General features: G+C 46.4%; 1 protein-coding gene across 5 annotated transcripts in view; it reads left to right on the top strand.

The window, feature by feature from the left end:
- The window catches only part of Stab2 (stabilin 2), a 166,889-nt gene that overhangs the window by 33,771 nt on the left and 119,623 nt on the right, over nucleotides 1-13,495 (top strand). For all 5 annotated transcript variants that reach the window (XM_015998482.3, XM_076554565.1, XM_076554567.1 and 2 more), the window contains exons 8-15: nucleotides 202-398; nucleotides 1,951-2,084; nucleotides 5,753-5,886; nucleotides 7,429-7,511; nucleotides 8,783-8,932; nucleotides 10,728-10,868; nucleotides 11,366-11,422; nucleotides 11,568-11,693. In XM_015998482.3, coding sequence (XP_015853968.1) covers nucleotides 202-398; nucleotides 1,951-2,084; nucleotides 5,753-5,886; nucleotides 7,429-7,511; nucleotides 8,783-8,932; nucleotides 10,728-10,868; nucleotides 11,366-11,422; nucleotides 11,568-11,693 — 1,022 coding nt within the window. The remainder of the gene's footprint in view (nucleotides 1-201; nucleotides 399-1,950; nucleotides 2,085-5,752; nucleotides 5,887-7,428; nucleotides 7,512-8,782; nucleotides 8,933-10,727; nucleotides 10,869-11,365; nucleotides 11,423-11,567; nucleotides 11,694-13,495) is intronic.

Below are 13,495 nucleotides of genomic sequence, written 5' to 3'. Positions count from 1 at the left end.
ATAGTCCCTGATGTTCCTGCGTGAATCTGTTTGGTAGAGCGGGGTGGTCAAATGGGATGAAAGGATCTTTTTCCTCCTGAACACTACCCAACCGCCTTTGTGCCTGCGGTTCATTTGAGCCACCGTTCCCTGGCATCAAGTTTCTCTCTCCTCCATCTCTGGGAGTGCTAACTGTCTCTCATTGTCTCACTGTCTCTCAAGCCATCAACCCATGTTTAAAAAACATCTGCCACCCTCACGCGAGTTGTTCCTACCTGGGACCGAATCGGCACAGTTGCTCATGCCAAAAAGGCTACGTCGGGGATGGCCAAGTGTGTCTTCCCGTAGACCCCTGCCAAACAAACTTTGGAAACTGCCCTGCAAAGTCTACAGTGTGCAAATACGATGGGCCTGGACAGGTGAGCTAAAAACACATGGAACTGATTGTGTCCAGAAAGAGGGACAGGCACTCTAGTAACCCAGACACTGGGCGCCTTCCTGTTCTGGTCCCCCACGCTCAGTTTGATGTTCCTCTCTAGGCAGTCTTCATTGTGTTCAGGGCCTGATCACAGGGCTCCCCTAAGCCATCTATCCTCCAAACCCCACATTCCCAGCCTCCACCCCAAGTCAAGACTTAGCCGCCCCGTGTTCTCTCCAAACCTCATCCCATGTGGAGACTGACAAAATACAGACAGAATTCAAAATTAGACTGGAATAGTTTGACCAAAGTCACATGAATGCAGTCAACATCCACCTTCAACTCTCTGATCGCAGTAATGTCATTTTAGATTAAGGGAGATCCTAAGAGCCCAAAAGGATGGAAACTTAGCAAAAGCCAGCAACACTGACAGGTTGTAGGGACTGAGAATATCGTGGGCAAGAAAGACACCATCCCTCTGAATTACGTTATGACCTTCAGTGATTAAAAAAATTGCCCTGGCCTGGAGAACTTTACTGAGGAGAACAGATGAAAAAGCCCTGTCCCCTGTAAGACTGGTCCATCAAGTACTTAGTGGATGCTAATTGTGGCCTTGACTACACATCATGTCCATGTGGAGAATTGCTACACAGGATGAAGAAAAGGCTCAGTGGATAATCCAAGCACAGGGTGCCCCTGGTGGGAATGTTGTCGAATTCTGCAGAGAATCTGTTCTATCTCCCTTCTGAGGAGTAGGTGTATCATACAGCATTCTCCATACAAATTTCTGAGCCAGGTTTGCATAAAAAAAAAAAACTCAAGAGACTCAAAGTTCTCTTTCTCAAAATGCAGGCTTCTATACGAAAACCCATATTATGCCATGAATGTCAGAGCTTGGAAATGAGACCTAAGATAAGACTTTGTCTCTTTAAAAATGAGCCCCAAGGCAGGCTTTGAGGGCTTAGGGAGCCTCTGTTTTTCATATAGAAGTAACATATTGCATCACCTCAGGATTTTTAATCTCAGTGTTGTGCATATTTTGATTTGCATCATTCTTTGTTGGGTAAAATGTTTACAGCATCCTTCATCTCTAGTACCTCTTCTTGTAACAGTGAAAAGTTTCTCTAGATATTGTCCAGGTCTCCTCCTCCACTGAAAACCAGTATTCTAGAGGAATGGCACCTCCCATCTGAATGACAACCTCTATTGACCTGTAAGCTGTCTAAAGGGATTCATGTGTGGGGTTAAGGTTCAGAAAACAATAAAACTAAAAATCCAAACTTTACAAACAAGTGATATGAGCTTTCTAATAGGAAGGATATACAACCATGAGTTCTATTTCTGGAAATTTTAACAAGTGTTTTGTGTAAGCCACACTCAGTCCTGTTTACTGTTATCGTCTATGGGAGAATATAATGTAGATTAAACAGTACCAGCTGATGAGACTAACTGGAGTCCAATTTGATTTTCTCTCTCCATCTCTTTTTATTTGTTTGTTTGTTTGTTTGTTTCATTTTGTTTTGCTTTGTTTTATCTCTCTCCATCTCTTAAAGTCTCACTGCGAGTGTAAAGAACATTACCGTGATTTTGTACCAGGAGTGGGGTGCAGTATGACTGACGTCTGTGAATCAAACAACCCATGTCATAAGAATGCGAACTGCAGCACCATCGCACCAGGCCAGACCCAGTAAGTCTTCTCCATCTCACTAGATTTGTCCCAGATGGAGAAAGTGGGAACCAGTCGATGTGGTAAGTTCCTTGAAGGAGAGGAAGCACTTCTTATTTATTTATTTGTTTGTTTGTTTGTTTTTGGTTTTTCGAGACAGGGTTTCTCTGTGTAGCTTTGCGCCTTTTCCTGGAACTCACTTGGTAGTCCAGGCTGGCCTTGAATTCACAGAGATCCGCCTGCCTCTGCCTCCCGAGTGCTGGGATTAAAGGCGTGCGCCACCAACGCCCGGCTGAGAAAGTATTTCTTAATCAGCCCTATATCCACTCCATCCCAGGTAGTAAGGGGCATAGTAAGTATTCCTTAGATCAGTTTAATTGGTGAGTCGGTCAATACTTATTTCCTTCCTGGTGACTGTGAGAATACTCTGAGTATTAACTTGGCCCAATAGTTGGGCTTAAGGGAACAGAACCCAAAAGGAAACTGCTGTGCCTGGGGAAACGAATAGCTGTTGGGATTGCAGTAGTTAGACCACTAACATACACTCCTCTTTCAACATTCCTGGGACAGCGCTTGTGAATGAAACAGACTAAGACTGGAAAAAGTGAATAAGCATGAGAGGTTGTTTCCTGGGCACAAAGTTTTAGAACAAGTTTACCATGAGGGGAAGCATTTGTATGCAAATTCCCAAGGCAAGGGCAACTTTCATTGTGGGAGGGGAATGATGAGGAGAGTTTAAAGACCGAAGGTTAAGCTGGGCATGGTGGCAGATGCCTTTAATCCCAGCACTTGGCAGCCAGAAACAGACATAGCCCTGTGATTGAGGCCAGCCTTGTCCATATAGCAAGCTCCAAGGCAGCCAGGGTGACTTAATGAGACCCTGTCCCAAGAAAGAAAGTAAGGAGGGAGCAAGGGAGGGAAGGAAGAAGAGAGAGGGAGAGAGAGAGAGGGAGAGAGAGGGAGAGGGAGAGGAAGAGGAAGAGGGAGGGAGAGGGAGAGGGAGAGGGAGAAGGAGAGGGAGAGGGAGAGGGAGGGGGAGGGAGGGAGAGGGAGAGGGAGAGGGAGAGAGTTGAGGTTAAATGATGGCTTTGGTACCTCCCCAGTGCATGCCCTTGGAAAGGGGACACTACATGCCTGTGTACACAAAAGTGGTATCTATTCGCTAGATCTGAGGGACGTGAGGAGATGCTGTTGTACAAACTCCAAGTGGGCATGCTGTGTTTTCACCAGGGATTGAGTGGAATAAAAGAAATGAAGGAAGCAGCTGATCTAAGGTCTCTGGAATAACTACACCAGCTCAACTTACACAGCATCCAGAGTTACTAATGCCGACATACAACATGAAATGCAAATGGCTTGTGGGTGTTTTTAAAACCTTAAGACTATAGAAGATATTTACACTCAATTAAAAAAAAAACTAGTCACCAAAGAGGCAATAGGTTCCACCTCTTTGCACCACAGAAAACCTGAGAATATTTGAGTCAGAAAACAATCACAAAGGCTTAGACTTTGGCCTGAGGTTTAAAGTAAAAATTAAAAATAGTTATGTCTCCTACATTCCTCAGTGCTGAGGCCATTAAGATAGGATTCTCACTTCCCATGAAACAGGGCTGTTGGCCTCATAAGGACTGGCAGAAAGAAAGATCCCAAGAGTTCCACATTGTGGACTGGCAATTGTCTTCAGATGCAGCCTGTGTGGCTTGTACTGAGACTAAATCTCCGTGGTTGAGGACCGTATCACTTCACAGAGCTGTAATCTTTAATTATCTCTCACTTTTTAATTAGTATGGTGTGGCACTTAACAGTCAGATGAAGGGTCAGTACTGCCCGTAGGAGAGGCGGTCAGAGAAAGAACATAACAGCCTTTTAAAAGAAAACAAGGTGTTGTACAACTGGGTTGAAGAATTTGGAAAGTTGGAGCAGGAGGGTTGAGAATTTGAGGCTAGCCTGGACTACATAGTGAGATCCTATTTAAAACGTGTATCAGTTTAGCGCTTCTGGGGCTTGTGGTGGGCCCAATTCTTGTATATTATTCTGTAAGGGAAGGAGTCAGGAGGGTTGGGACATGCGGTAACAGGTTTCCCTTTGGAGGGAATCACTTTGAGGTTCAGTGAAGGGTGGATTGGAGAACAGAACAAGAAAGACAGAAAGTCCACTTAAAAGGCCACGGCTGCAGTCCAGGCAATGGGGTTCTGAGAGGTTTGTCTCACGGACTTGAAGATAGATCTGTTTTCCAAGAGCACAGATGGGTTCGTGAGAGTGTAGCTATTCTCTGGGATACGGCCCCAAACATACCACCTCTGTGCTTGGTGGGAACCTACCAGTACCCCTGCAGCTCCCTCAGCTCTACTCTCTGGAATGTTCTTCCCCTTCCTCCCGCTTGATTCCTCATTTATCTCCCGGATCCTCATCAGTCTCACCTTCCTACACACTGTCTCGGTTTCAGCTGTGAAGTCTTCTGAAAAGGGCAGGCGGCTGCCAGTGCCTTCTGATTCAGAGCCGAGTGCTACATTTTCAAGAATTTCCCAGACTTCTTGACACCATGTTAGTAGTCTGAAATTAGCCAAGGTACACTGATAAACCCCTGAGATTGCTAAATGCTGTCAGTCAATGCTTTCCCGCCCGCCCCTTGAGAACCAGTTCTTAGACACCGGCCAGCATGCCACAGCTAACACATCTTCGCCTCTTTTTCTTATGAGACTAAACGATTGCATTAAATTTCTGTGGTTTCTCTGGCTCCTCAAACATAATATTTGACTTAATTCCTACTTAGTGGGTGAGTGGGTGACGATTGATTAGGAATATCTTAAAGACCTGGCCCTGTTCTACATTCTGGAGTGACCACCGTGAACAAAGACACCCAAAGCCTTCGCTCTCACTGGAGAGGAAGTAGATATTTATCACATAACCAGACTGACCAGAGGCTCCACAGTACAGTGAGAGTGTGCAAGGAGAGCTGACCCAGAGTGGGGTGGCCTCCAAGGCATCGTGCTGGGGCGTCACAGCACCAGGAGCTGGAGACAGCTGCATCTGCAGTCAGGGTACAGAGAGGACACTTGTGATCAGGAAGCAGGGATGACACTTGTGATCGGGAAGCAGAGAGGACACTTGTGATCAGGAAGTAGGGATGACACTTGTGATCAGGAAGCAGGGATGACACTTGTGATCAGGAAGCAAAGTGATGAGCACTTGTGATCAGGAAGCAGAGAGGACACTTGTGATCGGGAAGCGGAGTGGTGCCACCACGGTTAAAGTGGGTTTACCCTCCTCAGTAAACCTACTCTAGATAATCTCACCAAGGCATGTCCATAGATTTGCCCCCAAGATGGCTCTAGAGCCGACCAAGTTGGCAGCCTACCAAGTTTAAGCCTCCTGGGTAGCTTGTTGTACATGGAGGCCCTTTAGTCTACATTTGTCGCAAACATCACAAGTGGTTCCATCGTGTGTGTGTGTGTGTGTGTGTGTGTGTGTGTGTGTGTGTGTGTGTGTGTGTGTGTGTGTGTGATATTCTCTAAACCCCTGCTGGAAAGACAACCAGGTTCTGCCCTGAGTCTGTGCCTCTCCCGGCCTCTCCAGTCCCGTCCATCATATGGCTCTCCTTGACTGTGAAATGAAGCACTGGGCTGTGTCCTCTCAGCTCAGCTCAATGGTCCCAAGGCCCTAAGAATGTGATTCCGCCCTCTCTCTAGATGCACTTGCCAGAAGGGTTACATGGGCGATGGCCTGACCTGCTATGGAAGCATCATGGAGAGACTCAGAGAGTTAAACACTGAACCCAGAGGAACGTGGCAAGGAAGGCTCACCTCTTTCATCTCGATCCTGGGTATGTGGAGTTCCTCCTCAAGGGCGGCCCTCCCTCTCTAAAGCCAGGGCCTCTGCAAGGCACAAGCAGGCAGAAAGGCACAGACAAAGCTGGTGTGTTGGAGCTCGTCCTTGTAGGGCAGGCCATGCAGGGGATGAGGAAGAGTGGATGGCTGTTTCCAAGGAGACAGCCGTTTGCCAAGCAGATGAGCAATACAAGATTAATAGCCAGAGAACTGAGACCGGGGTCATGATGTCGCCATAGATTAACAGACTAGCAACAAGAGCGAGAGGGACAGCCACTGATGTAAGAGATTGTCCCTTTTTTCCTAAACTTTCTGTGTTTATTCTCCGTGGCAGAGAACACGGAGAATAGAGAATCACTAAAGCTCCATGGTCGTATCCATGTGCAGCGGGGAAGGTGTCGTTTCAGTTTTGGACAAATCTTGCTTGTGTTCACCCTTAGCTGGAGGCTACTAATCAACCCGTAGTGGTAACAGATATTCTTGGAGCCCTAGGCAGCGTGATAGCACAAAGCATGCTCCTGCATCCACAAATGCCTTCCACAAACTATTACCCCGTCCTCTGACGGACAGGACATCACAGCTCATCAGAGCACTGGGTAAGACCTCAGCCAAGCACGGATTCGGCCAATCAGCAAAAATATAAAACACAGACCTGACCAAACAGAAACCTTAAAATGGCAATGGCAGCATTGATGTGAGAACTGGCCGAGCGTGCTAAAACGGTTTCCCAGAAAGGACACAGTAAAGAAGTCAGTGTCCTTGCAGGCCAGTGCTGTGTTCTCTGAATAGTTCTTACTCTCGTTCCTGTGTGACGCTCCACTCTTTGCAAGGCCTTCCAGGGACAACCAAGCACTTCAGACGTGGTTGGGCTTGAGAAGAACCTTGCAGCAATCTCAGGACACTACATGAGAACAGAAGGAGGTGCAGAGTGTCCTTTGAAGAATCGACGCCACATACAAACATTTGCCTAGACAGAGCCCTGATTGCCTTTCACCTTCCCCAGGCATCTTGCTCCTATGTGAGAGCACAGAGCCTGGTGTAAAGTCCCAGCATCCCCTGGGTGACGGAAACCCACTCACTATGTAAGCTGCAAGGCTCAGAGCAGAATGCAAATGCAAGGTCCTTTGTTCAAATGTTCTGCTTTTCAAGAGGGCGCCCATGGAACAGTAAGTCTATGGTGGGCTCCTCTGAGCTGCCCTTGGATGGAACCAAAGGCTGCTTTCTTACAGGTGAAGACAGGCAGCTCAGCCAGCCAGGCACATGGTCAGGGATGTAGGGGGCATCCAAAGACCTTGTCACACCCCGCCCTTTCATGGCAGAGCATCCAGAAGCCACAGCTATGTCTTAGAGAGTTCCAGGAATATGTAAGGCCAGCACATCGCAGTACTGTCTGCTCTTAGAGAGTCTCAGTTTAACCAACGACACCACAGAGCAACGAGAACAGACCGGGCCGACACAAGGCCCACCGAACACTTTCACTTCCGGTGCACCTCTGACCCTCATGACATTTTCCTTCGTTGTGTGTTTGGACTCTTAAGACAGAACCTATGCCTGGCCACTGAGCAACCTGGGACCCTTCACTGTGCTGCTGCCCTCAGACACGGCACTGAAAGGATTCGACGTGAGTACCTAGAACAAGCCCATCCGAGGGGCCAACATAAAAGGTCTGAGCAGGCAGTGTCTTATGTAAAGTGAGAAACCTCTGTTACACTCAAGATAAGGGTGCTGGGTGTCTTAGTTACTGTTCTATTGCTGTGAAGAGACGCCATGACCGAGGCAGCTTATAGAGGAGAGCGTTTAACTGGGGACTTTCTTACAGTCTCAGAGGGTGAGTCCATGACCGTCGTGGAGGGGGCCGTGGTGACAGGGAGGCGTGGTGATGGAGCAGTAGCTAGGAGCTTGCACCCTGACCCACAGGCAGCAGGCAGTGGAGGTGGCGGGGGGAGAGAAAGAGGAGAGAGAAAGAGAGAGAGAGAGAAGAGGAGAGGAGAGGAGAGGAGAGGAGAGGAGAGGAGAGGAGAGGAGAGGAGAGGAGAGGAGAGAAGAGAAGAGAAGAGAAGAGAAGAGAAGAGAAGAGAAGAGAAGAGAAGAGAAGAGAAGAGAAGAGAAGAGAAGAGAGAAAGAGGAAGAGAGAGGAGAGAGAGAAAGAGAGGGAGGGAGGAAGAGAGGAAGGGAGGAAGGGAGAGAGAGACCTGGCATAAGCTTTTGAAACCTCCTGTGTCTCTTCTGTTGTGGAGAAAGGACAACGTCACAAGCCTTCATCCTAGGCACTTTGGGTGGTGGCGGGGGTGGGAGGGAGTCCTCCTCTTTAATACATGAAGTTTTCACAGAATTCATTTTAAAAGTATCTGTTGATTGTTGACTATGGAGTAGTAACAAAAATGCAGACTTGGTCCCATTTTATTACTATTTTATTTTATTACTATTCAAAAGCATCATCCTTCCATTCTACCTGCTTTTTCTTTTGGTCGGTCTGCTCTTCAATCATGTTAAGTAAATGCACCTTTTAAAAGCCTGGGGTGGTACACACCTGTGGCTCCAGCACTCGGTCTACCTTCTCTTTTCATAAAAAAAAAAAAAAACCCTTGAGAAGCTTTCCTTCTGGTCCCCCTGGATCCTTTGGCCTGGTACCCTCTTTCTCCCCCTGCAGCCATCACTTTGCTCTAAGTAGCATGTCAGTTCCAGGAAGGCATCCCCTGGTGTCTGCCAGTGCACTGGCCATCAACTCTGACTCTGGTTTCTGCTCCCTTGAAGGCCTGGGCTCATCTGAAGCATCATCTCTGTCTGACAGAGCCCCACAGGGCACTCCAGCTTGGGTGTCTTTGATGATAAATGAGGCATGGAACGGATTATAAACACTCATTTCCTTCAAACATCATCCCCTTTTCTTAGGTAAAGGAGCTTTTGACGGACAGCGAGGCTGCTCGGTACTTTGTGAAGCTCCACATCATTGCCGGGCAGATGAGCACGGAGCAGATGAACGACACAGACATCTTCTATACGTTGACTGGAAAGTCAGGGGAAATCTTCAACAGGGATGAGGTCAGAATTTCTCTGAATTTCACTCTTGTGACACACCAGGGCAACAAGGGGGCCAGAGGGAGTCTGGAAAACAGTTACAAAAAAGGGGAACTCTAGTGTTTGGCTTGGGTCTGGCTTGAGTTAGCTTTCAAGGTAACCATCAGTCAGCTGCCACTGTTAATCCCACAGATGTGAGGGAAAGACCATTGACCCATCATCATGGCCAAATTATTAGAGCAAGCTTTTTTGTGTGTGTGCGTGTACATGGGCTATCTCTCCCTAAAGGTGAGGCTCAAGAGATCAGCATTGGACATGGGTGAGATAAGGGTTTTTATAGTTCTGGAGTAAGGGGTTTCCAAATGGGGAACTTGGAAAGAAAATAGGCAGGGTTACAGAAGCAGAACATAAGCATAACAAGTTGGTCATAACAACCTCCTGAAACAAAGGCATGGTTGCAAGCTGGTCATAACAAGGTGAAACAAAGACATGGTTGTTGTTTCCTGGAACAGGCAGTACAGAACCATTTGTAGTTAAGGTTACAGGTGGGGCATAGCCCAATCTTTGTCTTTACTATAAGATGTCTTTCAAGCCTAAGAGGGAGGCAGGCTGGTTCACCACCACCATGAAGTTCAAGTGCTGCGAGCCTGCTTCCTGGAAGCCCTGCCCCCAACCACCAGCATTCCTCCTAGGAAAGGAAGTGAATGGAGTGTGTTTGCTTTAGGTTACTGGCGTTGATCCATTGTCTTCATTCATTCTGCTGGTTTTCTATTTTTAATAAGACCACCTCACTTCCCTTCACAAACTGTTTGTGTTACTACTAAGCTGGGGGCCTGTGGTTAATAGATGTGTGTGTGTTGTGTCCTAGGCTGTTGTATTTCACCTAGTGTCAATAGTTGTCAGACTGTTGAGTGTTCTTTCCATGCTAAGTACAGGTGTAAATCTTTATTTGCTTTATGCAAAACAACTCTGGAAGGAGGGCTTATGAGAATCCTTATTTTTCCTATGGGACAGTGGAGAGGTCACACAGAAAATATCTGAGCCAGGATTCAAGTGTGGATCTAACTGACACCAATCTGCTACACTATGTGTAAGAAACTGGATGATGTGAAAACAGGATAGAGCAGTGTGTATATGACATGAGACATGCATATATTCATGTATTCATTCCTTGATATTCATTGTCTGTAATTCTTAAGAGTCATGTAAGAGGGAAGAAGCAATTAGCTCCAGTTACTCATTCAACAAATGCATGCATTGTGCACCTCCTTTGTGCAATATATTCAAGCAATAGTTCTCAACCTTACTAATCCTGCAACCTTTTAATACAGTTCCTCATGTTGTGGCTACCCCAACCATAAAATTATTTTGTTGCTACCTCATAACTGTAATTTTGCTACTGTTACGAATTGCAGTGCATATCTGATATACAGAATATCTGATATGTGACCCCTGTGAAAGGGTTGTTTGACTCCCAAAGGGGTCACAAACCACAGGTTGAAAACCACTGTATTAAAGCGAGAGACGCAATGCAATCAATTGGATTGTTCCACCCTAGTGGACCTTGCAGCTTATTGGAGGAAAGCCTACACTGACTTGCCCAAAGTTTTGCATGTGATACTCATCGGTGATGTCATACACTATCTCATTTGAACCTAGTGGAAACAATGCACTGTGGGTCAGGCAGACGTCTTCATCCTCACATAAGATCATGTGATTTACTCAAAGTCTCACAGTCACAGGACTTCAGACTTCTAATTGTTCTCTTTCCAGAATGCCATATTAATTTTATTTACTTTTTCTTTATTTGATATTTTAGGACAATCAACTAAAGCTCCAACTTCGTGGAGGCAAAAAAGTTAAAATTATCCAGGGGAACATCGTTGCTTCAAATGGGCTTATACACGTCCTCGACAGAGCCATGGAGAAGACAGAGGCCACACTTGAGAGCAACCCCGAGGTGAGACAAGTCAAGTGTCAGTGAGGTCAGCCATGTCCACCTTCTTTGCTGCCTGGAACTCACATCCAAGAAGGAAGTGTTTGCCAGCACTTAGCCTTCAAGGAGGGTCTCAAGCTGAGAAGAGACAGGACGGCTTGGCAGTTTTCAGTAGACTTCTGAGTGTTGGTGCAGAGAGAAAGGAAGCCATGCTGGGAATGTTTTCATGTTTTTTTTCTTACCCTCACTTATGGCCATGTGGGACAGCTCAGCCTGGTGCTCTGTTGTCATGGCAGTTCACACCTGTGCTGCATGAAGAGCAGTCAGAGTCATGATGAATTTCTTCTTCCTGACCTGCGTGATGTGGCCAGAGACCGCAGTAGAATGCACAGATTTGGATGACTGGTCAAAGCCCACGCTTTCACACTGACCCTGCCATGTCTCTCGACGTTAAGGTTCATATTTCCCCAAATCATTTTATGATGTTCTTACTGACATTTCAGCAAAATCTCTCTTTTCAGCAAACCATAATGAAAATGCTACAATCAAGACACAGCAAGTTCAGATCTTTGTTAGAGGTACGCCCTTTCATACATTCAGGAAAACCCCGGTCAAGTCCTTTGTAAAAATCAGCAGAAATGCCAGCTTTACATATTTTCTGGTCACTACTTCAAATATTACTTGGAATGAACGAAAATAAAAAATCTGATTTCTCAAATGCAGGCAACCAATGTCGGACAGGCCTTAGATGAGGGTGGTGTTGGTGGCCCATACACCATTTTCGTTCCAAGTAACGAAGCATTGGATAACATGAAGACGGGCATCTTGGATTACCTCCTTTCTCCAGAGGTAGAGTATCCACCTCCTGACGCACCTCACTACGTTCATGCTGGCATTCTCTGGACTACAAATAAGTAAATAAACAAACAGGCAAACGTTTTCAGTTCCTTACAACGCTAAAGTCACCCAGAGAATTAAGCCTTCAGTTGGCCATTTAGGGCCAGGCCTGGGCTAAACTTTCAAAGAACAAATTGTCACTTGCTGTTAGATGCTCCAGCCTCTCCTTTTCTTTTGATTTCCCTTTTCTCTGCAGTGACCCTTCCCTTGTCTACCTCAGTTCTTCAGTGCCGCCATTGTTCCCCCTTAAGAGACTGTAGTTTCCTTTATATCAAGATCAAGGTTTAAATGATTGAAATCATCTCTCAGGCTTAACAGACAAAATCCGAAGAGATAAAGAGCTGGCTATGGAATTTTTTTTTTCACTAAAATGACAAACAAATAGGACAGTTTGATGGTTCCAGATTTGTTCTGTGTCTTTCCAGAAACCACACTGCCATCTCAGCAATGGGCAGGGCTACTGGTGATGGGTACTGATGACATGGAACGTGAGAGGTGGGAACAGCCCAGTTCTTTAAAAGCAGTGATTCCCAGACTCCACTGTGGTCAGGAATCACCTGTGGAGCTTATCAAACACCAGGTTCTAGGGCCTGGTCCCAAGCATTGTGACTAGTGACAGTAAAGTGAGATTGAGGGACAGACCTGCGGAACAGAACAGAACACACACCCGCTCTGACACAGGCAGCCTCAGTCATGCTGCTGTGGTGACCCTAAATCCTGTTTCCTTTTTGGTTTATAGATTTCGTAGATGTAGTCCTTGCAACAATACCTTCAGGTACCAACAAGGACATCTTGTATTCTAAAATACTAAAGGGGAAAACACACACACACACACACACACACACACACACACACACACACACACACTGATAATGCAAAGGACCCAAGTTCACTTCCTAGTACCAACAGAGAGACAACTCCCCTTCTCCCTTTCATTCAATCCAGGACCCAAAGCCCAGGGAGTGGTCCCATTTACAATTAAGATGGGACTTCTCACATTTAGTTAACCAGTCAAGATAATCCTCCATGGGCATGCCTCAAGATGCATTCCCCAGTGATTCTAGATTCGGTCACGTTGACCATCAACACTAATCACAGGAAGTGAGAGTGCTCCCAAGAGAAAGGGCAAGGGGTTTCTGAGAACTCCTGGACAGCTCACATTGAAGCACATCCTGTCAATATGCTGTGTGGCACCAGTGACCCTACCCAGGCAGGGCTACAACACACAGTGACCAGAGTTGATTCCTATGTTCTTCTACTCTTTTCTGCCTTATGTCATGGACCCAACACTAACTCGACTTTAGAAGGGGATTCTCCCATTGATAGATTCTTTCCAATAGAAGCAAACTATAGGAGAGATTCATATCAATCCCTGTATTTTTCAGGGAAACCAAGCCTTGACAGTTAAGAGACTCATTCAAGGTCACACAGAAGCCAAACTGATACGCCACCCAGGTTTTTAAACTCAGGCTAAGTGTTCTTCCTAGCACACCTCCTTTGTTTTTAATTTGTTGGCACGAATGCTTGGAAAGTGACTGTTGTGTCCCCACTCTGTCCTATCTGAGAGCAAGGTGATAATAGCTCAACATGGACACACATGGTCCTGTCATCCAGAAATTGACCGCCTAGTCTGGTTGGACATGTCTCAGCAATGTTCCCTCTGTATCATCTTCGCTGGTGTCACGCACAGAGGCCTGTAGCACTGATGCTATCTCCTACAAGTCCCAATTTCTTGGAACCATGGAGTAGCCGAG

This window comes from Peromyscus maniculatus, chromosome 18 (genome assembly GCF_049852395.1).
Source record: "Peromyscus maniculatus bairdii isolate BWxNUB_F1_BW_parent chromosome 18, HU_Pman_BW_mat_3.1, whole genome shotgun sequence".
Taxonomy (NCBI): domain Eukaryota; kingdom Metazoa; phylum Chordata; class Mammalia; order Rodentia; family Cricetidae; genus Peromyscus; species Peromyscus maniculatus.
Note: the sequence above shows the minus strand (reverse complement) of the source record. Positions and strands in the feature narration are given on the sequence as shown.